Raw genomic sequence first — 14,594 nt, 5'->3', positions numbered from 1 at the left:
GCACTTATTACGACCTGGAAGTTAAGCAGCACAAATCACAAATAGTTGTCGCAAACCGTTTACCGCGTATCCAAGTTACTATTAATACAGTCTAATAAAACTTAATACCCCAAGAAATGATATCTCCCTTTGCACGTTATAATGGGCTAGTGGATTAGAATTAATTTCCTGACAGAGAAAACGAGAGCTGTAATCAGGATGTGATGCACAGCTCGCTTTGGTTATATCCTTTACTAGGCATCAGTTACTGCCAAGTTTCCGTTGTATTACTGTTCAGATTATTGAATTTATGTAAAATAACGCTTCCTTCCAGTAGTACATTTTTTTATTCTTAATATTTGGGATTAGCGGGTGACGCTGTACGCTTAACACGTTTCATCAACTCATTGCGATGAGTCAGCTAGGTTCTAATCTACGTCACTTGTGATTACTGCGACCTTGCCGTAACTTTCCTTATATTGATCCGTGTTCACGTCATGCTTCAACTGTTACGATATCAGGGCGATTCATACTGATTGTAACACAAACTTATTACTAACGTTCTCCGAATCCACAAATACCATGCTCTATAACAAGATTTAACGTTTTTACTGTAATTTTATCTCAGCGTTTACGGAACTTCTGTTTCGGCATTGTGACTTTACATTGCCACGACTCAACTAAATCTATTACTATTAAGTACAAAGCTATCTAATAAATGGTATAACGGCTTACATGCATTTTACCTCCTTTTCGTAAAATATATACAGAACTTTACTTACAAAACTATTTCTTAACTTAATTATACACTTCAATGACTGAAAGCAGGCAGAATATACTTTGCAACATATTTATTTATCCCTTTATTTTCTTTCAACGACGACATCGAGCAACTTATCCAGGACCCCCACCCCGCCCATATATGACCTATTCCTTCAAAGAAACTTCGCGGCGGCTATCGATCCTCGTTGATGCAGGAAACCTCCAGAATATTCCTGCGCCATCTACCAACACCCAGTTTACAGCTTTGCCGCCATTGCGGTGAAATTTTAGAATTTAAGACATAATTTTTGGAATGCTTAAAACGTAGTGTCAAGTTTGAAAAACGTGAATGACGGTAAACTGAAGTATTTTGTGACATATATTCGTTGTTAGGATTTACTGGCGTTCAGTTGTTGGTGGTAACTATTTTACTTCTGCGCAACAACATGTAAACCACGTGCACGCGACCTCCGCGCGCTACTCTGAGCAGTCGTCACGTCATTGGTGGATTCTCGGAGAAGGTTCTGGAACTTGGTGCAAAAGCAGTCAATAAAACCGACAGCAGAGGAACCCTGCGCCGATTTGGAATCAGAACAGCGGAGAGAGTGCACGTGTGTTATTTATTGAAGTTGTGCCTGCAATATACGCTAACGAAAGGTAAGATTTTTCTTCATACTTTCTAGCGTATGTTGTAGATAGATTTTATTGTATATGAAATTTGGTTTTAGTTCTTTATATGTTATTAGCTAGTATCTAATGGAGAAGCTTACGTAATCTCCAGAATAGTTATGGTGTTCAGTTGTGCACCATTTAGGATGGTTTCGTAATCACTTCTCCTAAACGTGAAAGCTTTAAAACATTGTTTAATTAACGTTAGTACTTGCGAACTGTTCTAAAAGTGAGTAAAAATACCTAAACCTTTAATTGAACTAGACGTTAATTGTTCTCATTATTTCAGAAAATGGCTGTAAAAGCACCTGCAGTGGGAATTGATCTAGGTACCACCTACTCCTGTGTTGGAGTGTTCCAGCATGGGAAAGTGGAAATCATCGCCAATGATCAAGGGAATCGTACAACACCTAGCTACGTCGCATTTACGGACACGGAGCGACTCATTGGCGATGCTGCTAAAAATCAGGTGGCCATGAACCCAAGTAACACTATTTTTGGTAAGTAGATAGATCCTTATTTGTCAAGTGTATTTTCGTTTGCTTTTGAAATTTGTTAAAAATGGTGTTTGTTTCAGATGCAAAGCGTCTTATTGGGCGCCGTTTCGACGACCAGGCTGTACAAAGCGATATGAAGCACTGGCCTTTCAAAGTCATAAATGATGGTGGCAAACCAAAGATTCAGGTTCAGTACAAAGGCGAAACGAAGACTTTCTTCCCTGAGGAGGTTAGCTCAATGGTCCTGACAAAAATGAAGGAAACTGCAGAGGCGTACCTTGGGAAAAATGTCAGCAATGCTGTGATTACGGTTCCTGCCTACTTCAATGATTCGCAAAGGCAAGCCACCAAGGATGCGGGAGCCATTGCGGGACTTAATGTGCTGCGAATTATTAATGAACCAACAGCGGCTGCAATTGCCTATGGTCTCGATAAGAAGGTAAGTGTAAGTAATCGCTTTCTAACTTCTATTAACAGTAAGCATGGTTGTGACTAAGTTTGAAGTTTAAGGTTTTTTCCCCCTTACCTGTAATCTTAAACTGGAAACTAATTTAACCACCCCCATCACACCCATTTTTTCCGTACTTATATTCAAGTAGCTTCACCTTTTATCGAAGGCAGTGAAAGTTTAAAATTTAGCCATCCTAACTTGAATTGCTGAAATACTATCGCCCTACTGTTACATTGGAAAGACCGTGCTTCGTAAGATATCTTACAACAAAAATGTCATACCATCTACCATAGTGAAATGCCAGTGCATTTCAAACAATCCCATTTCAAGTGTTTTTTTTTATTAACAAAAACTTCTAAAAAATTTGGCCACTACCCTACTTCATCACTTAGCTACAAAAGCTACAAAATACCAACTAATCTGTATTCTAAATAGGCTTATTTTAAACATTTGAAGCAAGATTGCAATCATTCTGGAGAAAAGTATCATGGCTTAATTAAGAGAATTGTTAAAAATATGCTGAATGTTCATAGAACCAGAGTCCATATTACAGAAAAAGATTGGTTCCAAGAAGTACCTGAAACTGCCAAATAACCAATAGTTTTATTATGGATGAAAGATCACTATCCTCCACCCCCTCTCCTATTATAGGATAATTAAGGTGGCCAGAAATTTGTTTTTGTAGTGAACTTTAAACTGTCTTCTTCCTATTGCATAAGTGAACAGTTTTCTATTCTGAAAATTGTTGCCACTGCAATAAGCAACCAATGGTTTATTTACTGTTTGGTATGGTCAAGGCAATTGTTCACACATCTACTGAACATAAGGGAGCAATTCTTATGGAAAATGGGAATTCTCAAGAGCTAGACTTCATATGGGAAATGTAATGTCATAACCCTCTACTGTGCACTTTTAACCTACAATTTAAATTTGTTATAAATGGGAATATTTTTTAAATTCCAAAGTGTAATAGTACTACATACATACATACATATACTCACTGCCTTTAACTGCTGTAAAGTTAAACTGAAAGGAAGTCATAGTGGTGTGTGCAGCTGATGCTACCAAACTAGTCTAGTTTTAAGTAACAAGACTGTTCTATAGTTCAAAATTTTGGGAAAACATTAGTAAAGAATTCTACAGAGTTCCTTATACATTTTGAACTTTCCAGCTAATCTTGATCATGTTCAGTGTTAAAATGAATATTTTATGTTCAGGATTCCACTTAAAAACACCATTACCTCTTGTTACTTTCCTATAGGGCTACCCCACTCAAATTTAAACTATTGTTGAAAATAGTTTAATAACTTTGCTAACAAAACTGGAACCTGCTAATACAACTGTTTCTGTTTAAAAAGTTTTACTTAACAGCCCTAAACTTGCCATATAGTGTTACAAATGTATTATGATGTAAACCTAAAAAAATATTAGGCAGTACTATGCATCTACTTACTACCTTTACTATTTCTTTGCTTTACCAACTCAATTACCACCTTCAAACATAACCTACACTTCATACTACCGAATCCTCTGTACGTGCAGTATTTCTAGCATATGCACTGCTGTATACAGAACAGCAGTGCAGCCATAGTTCATATTTTCTGATTCCCAAGAAAAGTACTTGTAATAATTCCCATAGAGATAGATTTCAGTATTGATTGAGATGAAATAACTAATATTAACTGTTACAATAGTTAAGCAAATGTCTCTTAAACTGTTGGTCTTTCCTTTCCACAGGGTCATGGTGAAAGAAATGTGCTAATCTTTGACTTGGGTGGTGGTACATTTGATGTGTCAATTCTGACAATTGAAGATGGTATTTTTGAAGTGAAAGCCACAGCAGGAGACACTCATTTAGGAGGTGAAGACTTTGATAACCGCATGGTTAACCATTTTGTGCAAGAATTTAAGAGGAAGTACAAAAAAGACCTTACTACCAACAAAAGAGCACTGCGTAGGTTGAGAACTGCCTGTGAAAGAGCAAAACGTACACTATCTTCATCAACTCAAGCCAGCATTGAAATAGATTCCCTCTACGAGGGTATTGACTTTTATACATCTATAACAAGAGCAAGGTTTGAAGAGCTCAATGCTGACTTGTTCAGGTCAACTATGGAACCTGTGGAGAAAGCACTCCGTGATGCGAAGATGGACAAGGCTCAAATTCATGACATCGTGTTGGTTGGTGGGTCAACTCGTATTCCAAAAGTACAAAAGTTGCTTCAAGACTTCTTCAATGGCAAAGAACTGAACAAATCAATTAACCCAGATGAGGCAGTTGCATATGGAGCAGCTGTACAAGCAGCAATATTGGCAGGTGACAAGTCTGAAGAAGTGCAGGACTTGCTACTGCTCGATGTTACACCACTATCACTTGGTATAGAGACTGCAGGTGGTGTGATGACAACTCTTATCAAACGAAATACCACCATCCCAACAAAGCAAACCCAGACATTCACAACATATTCGGACAACCAACCTGGTGTGCTCATTCAGGTAAGAATATAGAAAAATCTTTTGAATATTTGTTTAATCATACTTATTGTAAAAATTACCTTGAATTTGTGACTTACCTGATTCATTGTTTCAGGTGTATGAAGGTGAGCGTGCCATGACAAAGGACAACAATCTTCTGGGTAAATTCGAATTGACAGGAATTCCACCTGCCCCACGAGGTGTGCCTCAAATTGAAGTCACTTTCGATATTGATGCTAATGGTATCTTGAATGTAACTGCTGTGGAGAAATCAACTGGCAAGGAGAACAAAATCACAATTACAAATGACAAGGGCCGTTTGAGCAAGGAAGAAATAGAGCGCATGGTCAATGAAGCTGAACGTTACCGCGCTGAAGACGAGAAGCAGAAGGCAACTATTGCAGCGAAAAATGGACTCGAGTCTTACTGCTTCAACATGAAGTCTACTGTGGAAGACGAAAAGTTGAAAGACAAGATCTCAGACTCAGACAAGCAAACTATCTTGGACAAGTGCAATGAAGTTATCCGTTGGCTCGATGCCAACCAGCTGGCTGAGAAGGAAGAATTTGAGGAGAAGCAGAAGGAACTCGAGCAGATCTGCAATCCCATCATCACCAAATTGTACCAGGGTGCAGGAGGAGCTCCTGGAGGAATGCCTGGTGGTTTCCCTGGTGGATTCCCAGGTGCTGGTGGAGCTGCTGCTGGTGGTGCAGGAGCTGGTGGTGCTGGGCCAACTATTGAAGAGGTTGACTAAATGTGAAAGTGTCAAAAGGTTAATCTGTCCAGTCCAGTGCAGTTTTCAGTTCAAGCTTCAAGATTTTTTGTTAACTTGAAGTGTGCAGCAACATGTTACAGACAGAACTTCAATATAGCTCAAAAATCTTGTTTCGTTACAAATGTTTTCCATTTCAAATCCATGTAAATTGTTGTTTGGCTTTAATTAAAGAGCTGTTCAGAAGAAAATGCAATTTTCATTTTTACAAATGAAACCTTGACCATATACTTAGAATTGGTTTGGTACAGTTTTTCAGACAACTGTGATGGAAAACATGAACACTCTTTATAATGTTGTGTATTATGTAAAGTGAAAGTTAAAAATGTGTTCATGAGAGGTAGTAGAAATGTTTAAGTTAAACATGTATTTATTCAAAGAGGGAAGAACTTTAACATGCATAGGTGAAAAATGTGAAGGTATTTTTCTTTGAAATAGGTGAGATAGGTAAATTTGCAACCATTTAGGCTTTGTGGATGTTCAATCAATGCAATAACTGCAGAGGCATTGGCCTTGAATAGACTTGTTTTAATCAACTGGGGGAGGGGGGTGACGGTATGAATTCAATGGCACTTTGGATTTTTAATTATGCACTTGATAACATGCACATTAAAGAACTGTATGGACAAAGATCTGTGGAATGGTTGGTATTTTGATCCCTTTACAAGCAAGGACTTAACATGAATTTTACATTAGGCAGCTATAAAGTGCCATTTGAGGGAGAGTTAAATATGGCTTATAATTGACTCAAATCAGTCTTGAGTGTTATAAATGGTAAGTTTTTAAGAGAAATCTCAATCCTCGGTTGAGGTTCTTTATTGGTAATATTTTTTGCTGGCACAGCAGCTCTAAGCTAAGTACAAGGAAAAAGTTCCTAAACGTGTTACATGTACAGATAGACTAGCAAGATATTGCTCACTGCAGATGTGTGGCTCCAGTAAGCAACTGACAGATTTGTCAAATGTAAGGCTACCACCATCGGTGTAGGAAATGGGTTCAGATTGTGTTGTGTGTATTAAAGAACTGAACATGACAACACTGTGGGAAACTTTTGTCACCCAGTTTAAAGAATGTAGTAACGTGCTTTGTTATATTGAATAATTTAACATACATGTTAAAGTGCCCATATTTCATGCTAAAATTTGGCATTTGCAGTCATTGCAACAATTATGCTTGCACACAGCTTGTAGAAATTGACAGGTAGTCAACTGCAGGTGCCACTATCTGTTCAAATAGTGACTGTGTTCTATCCCATATGAATCAATTTCTGTTGTGAAGTGTCGGGCAATGCTAGTTAACAAGTACTTGGATTAACATGGTCAGCGTTTTGGAAGCAGTCATCAGAAATCTACAGACAGTAAGTGTAATTTGTGCAGCTGCTTACATCAGATGTCAACTCAAATTGCCCCAAAATCGAACTGAAAGTGCTACAATAGTGGGTCTACTGTGTCTGTGTAGTTATATTTACATTGAAACAATAGAATATCGTAACGCTTTAACATACGTGGTCTTACTAGAAGTGGTTTGCCCTTCTAGTTGAAAATTTGTTCACCTAAACATTAATAATGACACATAGCTTATAGTAGAATGTGAGTCACAGTAATGATAGGAATTTTTCATGCTCTCAAAATAGTTGTAGAAAGTACAGAAAAAGAAGTGGAAATCAAATACTGAAATTCTGCTTTATTGTGTAACACTATATGAATGAGACATTGCAAGTTGATCTGGTGTGAAATTACCCTTTTCTCCGCCAGTGCTAGGAGGGTGTTAAAAGTTTTATTAAATCATATTTTTTAATGTTCTCTGAGAAATAAATGCACTTTAAGAAAGTTCACAAGTACATAATGTATTATTCTGTACCTTTGTTGGAAGATTTAGTGTAGTGTAAACGGTGATCATGAACTTAAAATTGTGTCGTCCTATCGACCACCACTCACTTTCGGATGTAACTGATAACATAAAGAACCTCAGCCTGCTCGTTTGTACGCTCTCCAAAAATACTGTCACTTAGGTGGAGACTGGAATCATTTAACAATCAGATGAGATACAGTTTTGTAAGTGGTAGATGTGACAAACATCCTGAAAGGCTTTCTAAAAGCTACTTAGTAATAGCTTATAAGACACCATCTATCTTGAAACTAATATCAATGACCATGGGACAGTTGTAGCATGAGGGCAATGCGTGAAGCCTTCAATGACTGCTGTAGCAGAAGCTTATTGCAAGACCTTCCACAAAGTTAGAAATTCTGGTCATACATAAAATAAGTGACAAAATTAGTGCCCAGACAATTCTGGGTAACTTCGAAACAAATTCAGAATAGAGCAAAAGCAGAAATATTGAACTCCATTATCAAATGTTTCTTCATGAGAGAAGGCAAAGGAATGCTGCCTCAGTTTAATTCTCATACCACTGTAAAGATGAGTGATTTAGTTATCAATATCAGTGCCATTAAGGAACAACAAAAATAATTTAAAGGCCTACAACTTGATGGAATTGCTTTCAGATTCTATACGGAATGTGTAGCTGAGCAAGTCCAATTTTAACCATATAATAACGTAGATCCCTCAAACAAAAAACTGTGCGTAGTATTTGAAAGGGAGCACGCACACCTACCAGAAGAATAATAAAACTGCAGTCCACTGTACCTGAAATCCATTTGTTGTAGAATCTTGTAACATTTGCTGAGCTCAAAACATTATGAGGTGTGCCCTACAGAATAACCTCTAACATGCCAACCAGCACGGATTCCAAAAACATTGGTCATGCAAAACTCTCACATCACATACTGAAACCCATGGATCAAAACAAGCAAGTAGATTAATTATTTCTTGAGTTTGAAAAGCATCTGATACAGTACTGTACCAGTGTTTATTATTGGAAATATGATCAAATGGTGTATCAAATGAATTGTGGGACTGGATTGAAGACTGGTTGGTAGGGAGGACACAGTATGTTACCTCGGAGAACACCGAATGGTGTAGAAGTAAGTTCGAGTGCGCTGGGATCCTTGCTGTTTATGTAGTATATTTTTGACCTGGTAGTATTAAAGAGTAACCTCAGAATTTATGTTGATTTTTTAGTTATGTTTGAAGAAATATTGCCTGAAAAAAGATATACAAATATCCACTCAAATCTAGGTAAGATTTGCAGTGTTACGTGGCTTTATGCTTAATTACAGACTTACTATTTTATCAGTTGATTGTTTTCACCACATAACGCCCGCTGTTTATGTCCTCCTTCGTTGCTGAGCGATGTATCACTTTTCGTTCTGACGCCGCGAATCTTCCTTTCCTATATCTTTACTACTTTTATCTATATAAATGATGAACTATTGGTTTGCCATTTAACAACTTTTTAATAACTGGAAGTATTACAGGCATCGGGTCCCACCTAATGTATCACCCGCCTATACGTTTTATGTGAGCCTTTCAAGACTCGATCGATCTGTTTACAAAGAGAAAGCAGAATATCTCTTCCTTTGGCGTTGTCCAACAATGACCTAGGAAGCTCGACGCCCTTGTGGCCGAGGCTCTTCTACGGCTCGCGGTAGTTTGCAACATTCATTTTATTCCTTGCTGCTACATCAAACTTTCGTGGTGATTGTTGGGCAACGTCTTCCACATTATCTGCAACATAAACAAACTTTCTTCCCACAGTATTTCTGAAAACCCAAAAACAAACTTAAAGAACATAATAACTATTCTTCCAATTATTCGTATAAGTCTTGGTCAATTTAATGAGGGGTGGGACAGGCCTAAGCCTTGTGACACCACAGATTCATAGAGGGGGAAACGTTGACAACTTGCTTTAGATGTTCGAAACTATAAAACTGAGCACTTAACAAAATACCATAAGATTGTATCGGATGACTTCAATCTGAATGAGAAACAAGCAGAGTCAGTTGACCTGGATGTAAGTATTGTAGGTACACTAGTTGACAGGATACTAAGAAAATGAAGTCACTCCACAAAGGAGTCTGCTTACAAAACACTTGCACACCTCATCTTATGTCTTTTGGAACCATATCCCATATGACTGACAGGAAATATATACAAGGAAGGCAGCATGAATGGTCACAACTGTGTTTGACTTAGGCTACATGAGAATGTCAAGGAAATAACTAACAACCTGGATTAGCAGATACTACACTTTAAAAGCCTACTGAAAAAGTGTCAAGAATCATACTAAGTGAGAAATATACTACAGCGGACAATGAAGGCAAGGTTAGATTAATTGCAGTGTAGAATGAGTCGTTTAAACAGTTGCTCTTCTCAAGCTCTCATTGTGGATAGAACGGGAAGAAACTCTTAACGTGTGGTACACTTGAAGTATCCTCTGGCATGCAATTTAGAGTGGTTTGCCTATTATGGATGTGTGTGTAGAAAGTTTTGTGTGTCGGTGTTAAAAAGAAGAACAAGTTATCACAAAATATCGATACTAAATGTTATATTCTAATCTTCATCCACATTTTGTGTTCAGTAGATCCTTTCGAGAACACAACCTTTACGGATGAGTAATGAGCCGTGGTATACAGTAATAAGATAAATAGCTGTCAGAACTATGATTGCAGACTGCATTATCAATTAACTATTAGCAACTTGCAGTGCCCTATGTGTGATTTATGTGAACATAATGTAAATGACATAAATGTCCCAACTTCGAAAAGAAGTTGCTGCTTCTGTAGTTAAGTTCATCGACTAGAAAAGGGATAGTCAGGTGATTTATAGATTTGCTAGCCAATATTATTCAATTTAATTTTTGTGATTTGCCAGTATTCCTCTGTATAGTATTCTTGGAGCGAAATTTAGGACCCGACTTTGACTCTAGACCTGGAGGCAAAGTTTACATATGTATGCCCATACTGCCAGTCGTAGGAAATTCTAGGAAAAGTGTAGCTCTCGTATAAGGGTATAGAGTACAGAGTACTCTTGTGACCCATTCTCGGGTACTGATCGAATCTTTGGCATCCGCACCAGGTCCGATTAATTGAAGATATTGAAGAAATTCAGAGGTGTGTTTGATACTGGTAGGTTTGCTCACCGTGCAAGTGAATGTGACAGAAATGCTCCTTGAACTAAAAAGGTAATCCCTGAAGGAAAGAAGACATCATTTTCATGAAACACTATTGAGAATGTTTAGATAACTGTCATATGTGATAGTCTGCAAAATGATCCTACTGCCACTGACATTCATTTTGTGTATGGACTGTGAAGATGGCATAAGATAAATTTGGGCTCATACAGAAGCGTATAGACAGTCATTTGTCATTCACTCCATTTGCAAGTGGAACAGAAAGGGGAATGACCAGCAGTGGTGCAAGGTAATCTCCACCATGCACCTTATGGTGGTTTGAAAAGTATGTGTGCAAATGTGCATAACAATATTATTAATGTTTTGTACTGTGTTTATTATGTAAATCTCAGCTCACCTGATTTTTTTTTTCTTTTTTACTAGCAACAAACATCATTTAAAAGAAAGATACTGAAGACTGAGTGAGTTTAAGAATCCCAAGACATGTAAAATGGTCACTGCATGTTGATAACTTATATGGCCAGTGCTAGCTGATAACTTTCTGCTTCATACAATAATTTGATTCCTCCTCTTCACATTCACTTGATTTTTTAGACTTAGAAACATTTAGTCTGCAATGAGTATACAGTTTGTCCCAGGAGGAATGTTCAGTATCCAGGCATGAGATATTGTTCAGTAGAAGATACGTGTTTAACAGTGGTGAAGATGAACAAATACTCGTAGCTCTCAACTTATCCGTGTTTACTGCACAGTTTTTTTTCTTGTCTCAGTCCATACTGCCGCCTCTCAAAATGTAGAAAGCAAAGAGCGTGCAATTGAAGAGATCTGTTCCACATTATCAAATGTGAAGACGTGCTCGTATGTTATCCATTTTAGAGACTGTTTTTACTAGACTTTTCTTGCTTCAAATGCTTCCTGTGATACCTCTCAGTATTGGCCATTCTTCCTGGGACAATCTGTATTGATTGTGCAATTTCTGTCATACTGCTTCCATTGAGATTGTGTTTCCTATACATATGTTTATTTAGGAATTAATTTCGATGGAATGCCCTTATTAAAAGTAACAAGTCTCTGTAGCCTGTATTGCTAAGTCCTGCTTTTCATCAAACATAGAACAATTTTTTTGAAGAACTTTGTTTACTAGCATGTTACTAGACAAAAGAGCTGTATAGACATTTTATAAATTTGCAGATAGTACTGAGTGAGCACCAACACTTTGTCTTCTTTAAAAGAATCACACATAATGATAGACCAACTAACTGTATGGCAATTGACAGATGTAGAGGCAGCTTGGAATACTCACAAAAATGTTACCGCAGAAGACAAAGTTTATGCATCAAAAGATGTCTGCAAAGAGTAAGTTCAGACAGTTATCTTTTTTATGCTGCGGTATTAACATGTTTCTACCCATCATATCTCTGTATAAAAGGCAATGTCCTGACTGAGTGCCTCATTATCAGCCAGACCAATCAGCTAAGAGTAGAAACTTGAAAAGTTTGGAGGTGGTGTGGATCTCGTACTGTAGGTGTCATTTAAGAAGAGGTTTTTCGAAATTCCAGGGATGCAGTTTTTTTTTTGAAAAATGTTGCTATTAAGGCAGTTTTGAAGCTTGACCCTTGAAAATTTGTATTTGGTTTCTTGGTCAGAAATAAAGAAATACATGTTTCAGCATTTTTGGAAATTTAACCCTATGGGGGTGAAATTATGTGTGAAAGCTTTTCTCAAAAATATATCATTGTTAAAGAATTACTACAGTATTTTTCAAGTTACATCTATGAACACTGGTGTATGACTTCTTGGTTACAAATATAAAAAGGGAGTGAAATAGGGGATGAGATTTTCTATGAAAATATTTTAGAATTAAGGCATTTTTAAAGCTGGATCTATGAAAATATAAATTTGACTTCTCAGAAAAAAAAATGTTTTTCACTGTTTTTGATAATTCAACCTCTATGGGGGTGAAAGAAGGGATGAAAGTTTTGCAGGAAATATTTCATTGTGCAAGCATTTTTCAAGCTAAATATATGAAAATTTGTATTTGACTTCTGTGTTAGAAATTAAACATAAACATGTCGTTGTTCTTGGATATTGAACCCCTAAGGTGAAATAGAGGGTGAAATATTTTGTGAAAATGTTTCATTGCAAAAACATTTTTGAAGCTAAATCTCTGAAAAGTATTGCTTGGCTTTTTGGTTAGAGATTGAAAAATGCATGTTTCACTGTTTTTGGAACTTCAACCCCTAAGTGTGTGAAAGAGGGTCAGACTGATTCACTGACACATCATCGCCCAGCCCAAACTGCTAAGGAGAGAAATTTGAAGTTTGGGGAGATTGTGGATCTTATACTGTAAGCATTGTTTAAGAAGGGATTGTCCAAAATTCCATTCCCAAGGGAGTGAAATAGGAAGCAAAGGCTTTTTGAAAGAATGTTGCTACTGAGCAAATTTTGAAGCTAGTACTACGAAAACTGGTATTTGGTTTCTCAGTCAGAAAATAAAAAACACATGTTTCAGCAGTTTTGGAAATTCAATCACTAAGGGTGAAAGGATTTTTACGGCTACATTTATGACAACTGGTATTTGGCATCTCAGTTAGGAACCATAAAAAAAGGGGAGGAGTTTCAGTGTTTCTAGAAATTCAATGGCTAAGGGAGTGCAACAGGGAACAAAAATTTTAAGAAAAAATTTCAGTATGTTAAAAAAAATTTAAAGCTAAACTTGTGAAAATTGGTATTTTACTTCTCGGTTAGATATAAAGAAATGTTTGTTAAGGGAGGAAAGTTGCTATGGAAATATCTCCACAAGAACGCAAAAGGCATGATTAACAAAAACTTTGGACTCCAGTTACCAGAATCACTTTTCGGTCACTGACACATCATCGCCCATCCGTCAAATAAAAACAAAAAAATCTCTGCAGGTCGTACAGTCTATGCAAGTGAAGCAGCGGGCTCTAAGCTAGTTTTAAATGGAGAATAAGTAATTTTAGTATAATAGTGGAAGGTCCTAGGTGGAGTACAAGTAGTACACACTGCACAGTGAGGTGTCGAGTGGTCGAGAGATATCTGAAATGATCTCCAAATTTTCAGACAATGTTCTTCCAAAGACCGACAAAAGACGTTGTCCAAAAACTTAGAGACAATTTCAGTCTTGGCTATGTGCCTGCTAACCACTCAATTAAATGGTGAGTGGTTCCTCTACTTTAAGACATAGAAACATCTCCTGGGAGTACACAATGAGGTGAAACTTCCCACTTCACTCTTTTACACTCTTATGTTCTGCATTATCATGTTCTATTCAAAACAGTTGCTTTGCCACTAATTTTTCTTTTTTTAATTTTAGACTGTGGAAAACAATTACTAAACACAAGTAGTTAATTCTCGATGCAGTCTCCGATAGCAGCTTCTCTGATAATGCACACTTCAATTTATTCCACATTCCTGAATGTTTGGATCTACAGAAGATAATGAATGAATGCTGAAGAATGTAGTATTTAATTTCCTACACGAGACATTAAATGTGAAATTTCCAGAAAGTTTTACATCTACATATATACAGTATTTAACTTCAGTGATTATTTCACCATCTCATTTTTGTTTCCGTCATCGGCCATAAGACTATTTTGGTGTAGCTCTTCAATCCGGTTGTCTTCTTCACTCTAGCTGCATCATACTTGATCAGTGACCCACCTTATATACTCGTCTCTAGGCTTGCCACTATGATCATTTCCCACCACAATCTATTCACTTGGGCTTTTCAGCAATGACACATCGTAATACACCACGGGGAAAAAAGTAGTGCACACTTTTAGAAGTTTCCAAGTCACTCAAGATTTATTGTTACAACAGTGCATATTGAGTATATGAAATAATTACATTTATAGATCAATAGAACAAGTGGTCGTGAGGTACCAAGTATCGACCTTGCCGAATCACCCGTACCGGAACGCGGTGTAGCCCCCA

The 14,594-nt window shown here is 37.2% G+C and overlaps 1 protein-coding gene across 2 annotated transcripts; it reads left to right on the top strand.

Annotated features, from left to right (window-relative positions):
• Positions 1 to 770: 770 nt before the first annotated feature.
• LOC124552525 (heat shock 70 kDa protein cognate 4) lies at positions 771 to 5,796 on the top strand. 2 transcript variants are annotated; one of them, XM_047126837.1, is made up of 5 exons: positions 771 to 1,398; positions 1,700 to 1,910; positions 1,988 to 2,346; positions 4,096 to 4,854; positions 4,949 to 5,796. In XM_047126837.1, the coding sequence occupies exons 2-5, from the start codon at positions 1,703 to 1,705 to the stop codon at positions 5,585 to 5,587; spliced, it is 1,965 nt and encodes a 654-aa protein (XP_046982793.1). In that variant the 5' UTR covers positions 771 to 1,398; positions 1,700 to 1,702; the 3' UTR covers positions 5,588 to 5,796. The 2 variants fall into 2 exon arrangements, with proteins under 2 accessions (XP_046982793.1, XP_046982792.1); XM_047126836.1 differs by having other exon boundaries at positions 1,238 to 1,398; positions 1,988 to 2,352.
• Positions 5,797 to 14,594: the final 8,798 nt, after the last annotated feature.

Source organism: Schistocerca americana, chromosome 10 (assembly GCF_021461395.2).
Source record: "Schistocerca americana isolate TAMUIC-IGC-003095 chromosome 10, iqSchAmer2.1, whole genome shotgun sequence".
NCBI lineage: Eukaryota > Metazoa > Arthropoda > Insecta > Orthoptera > Acrididae > Schistocerca > Schistocerca americana.
The sequence above is the reverse complement of the archived record's forward strand: the minus strand, read 5'-3'. Positions and strand labels throughout refer to the sequence as shown.

Coding starts and splice junctions, on each gene's coding strand:
- LOC124552525 (XM_047126836.1), top strand. CDS start 1,703: ATGGCTGTAAAAGCACCTGCAGTGGGAATTGATCTAGGTACCACCTAC. Junction 1,911..1,987: donor CCCAAGTAACACTATTTTTG/GTAAGTAGATAG, acceptor TGTTTGTTTCAG/ATGCAAAGCGTCTTATTGGG. Junction 4,855..4,948: donor AACCTGGTGTGCTCATTCAG/GTAAGAATATAG, acceptor TCATTGTTTCAG/GTGTATGAAGGTGAGCGTGC.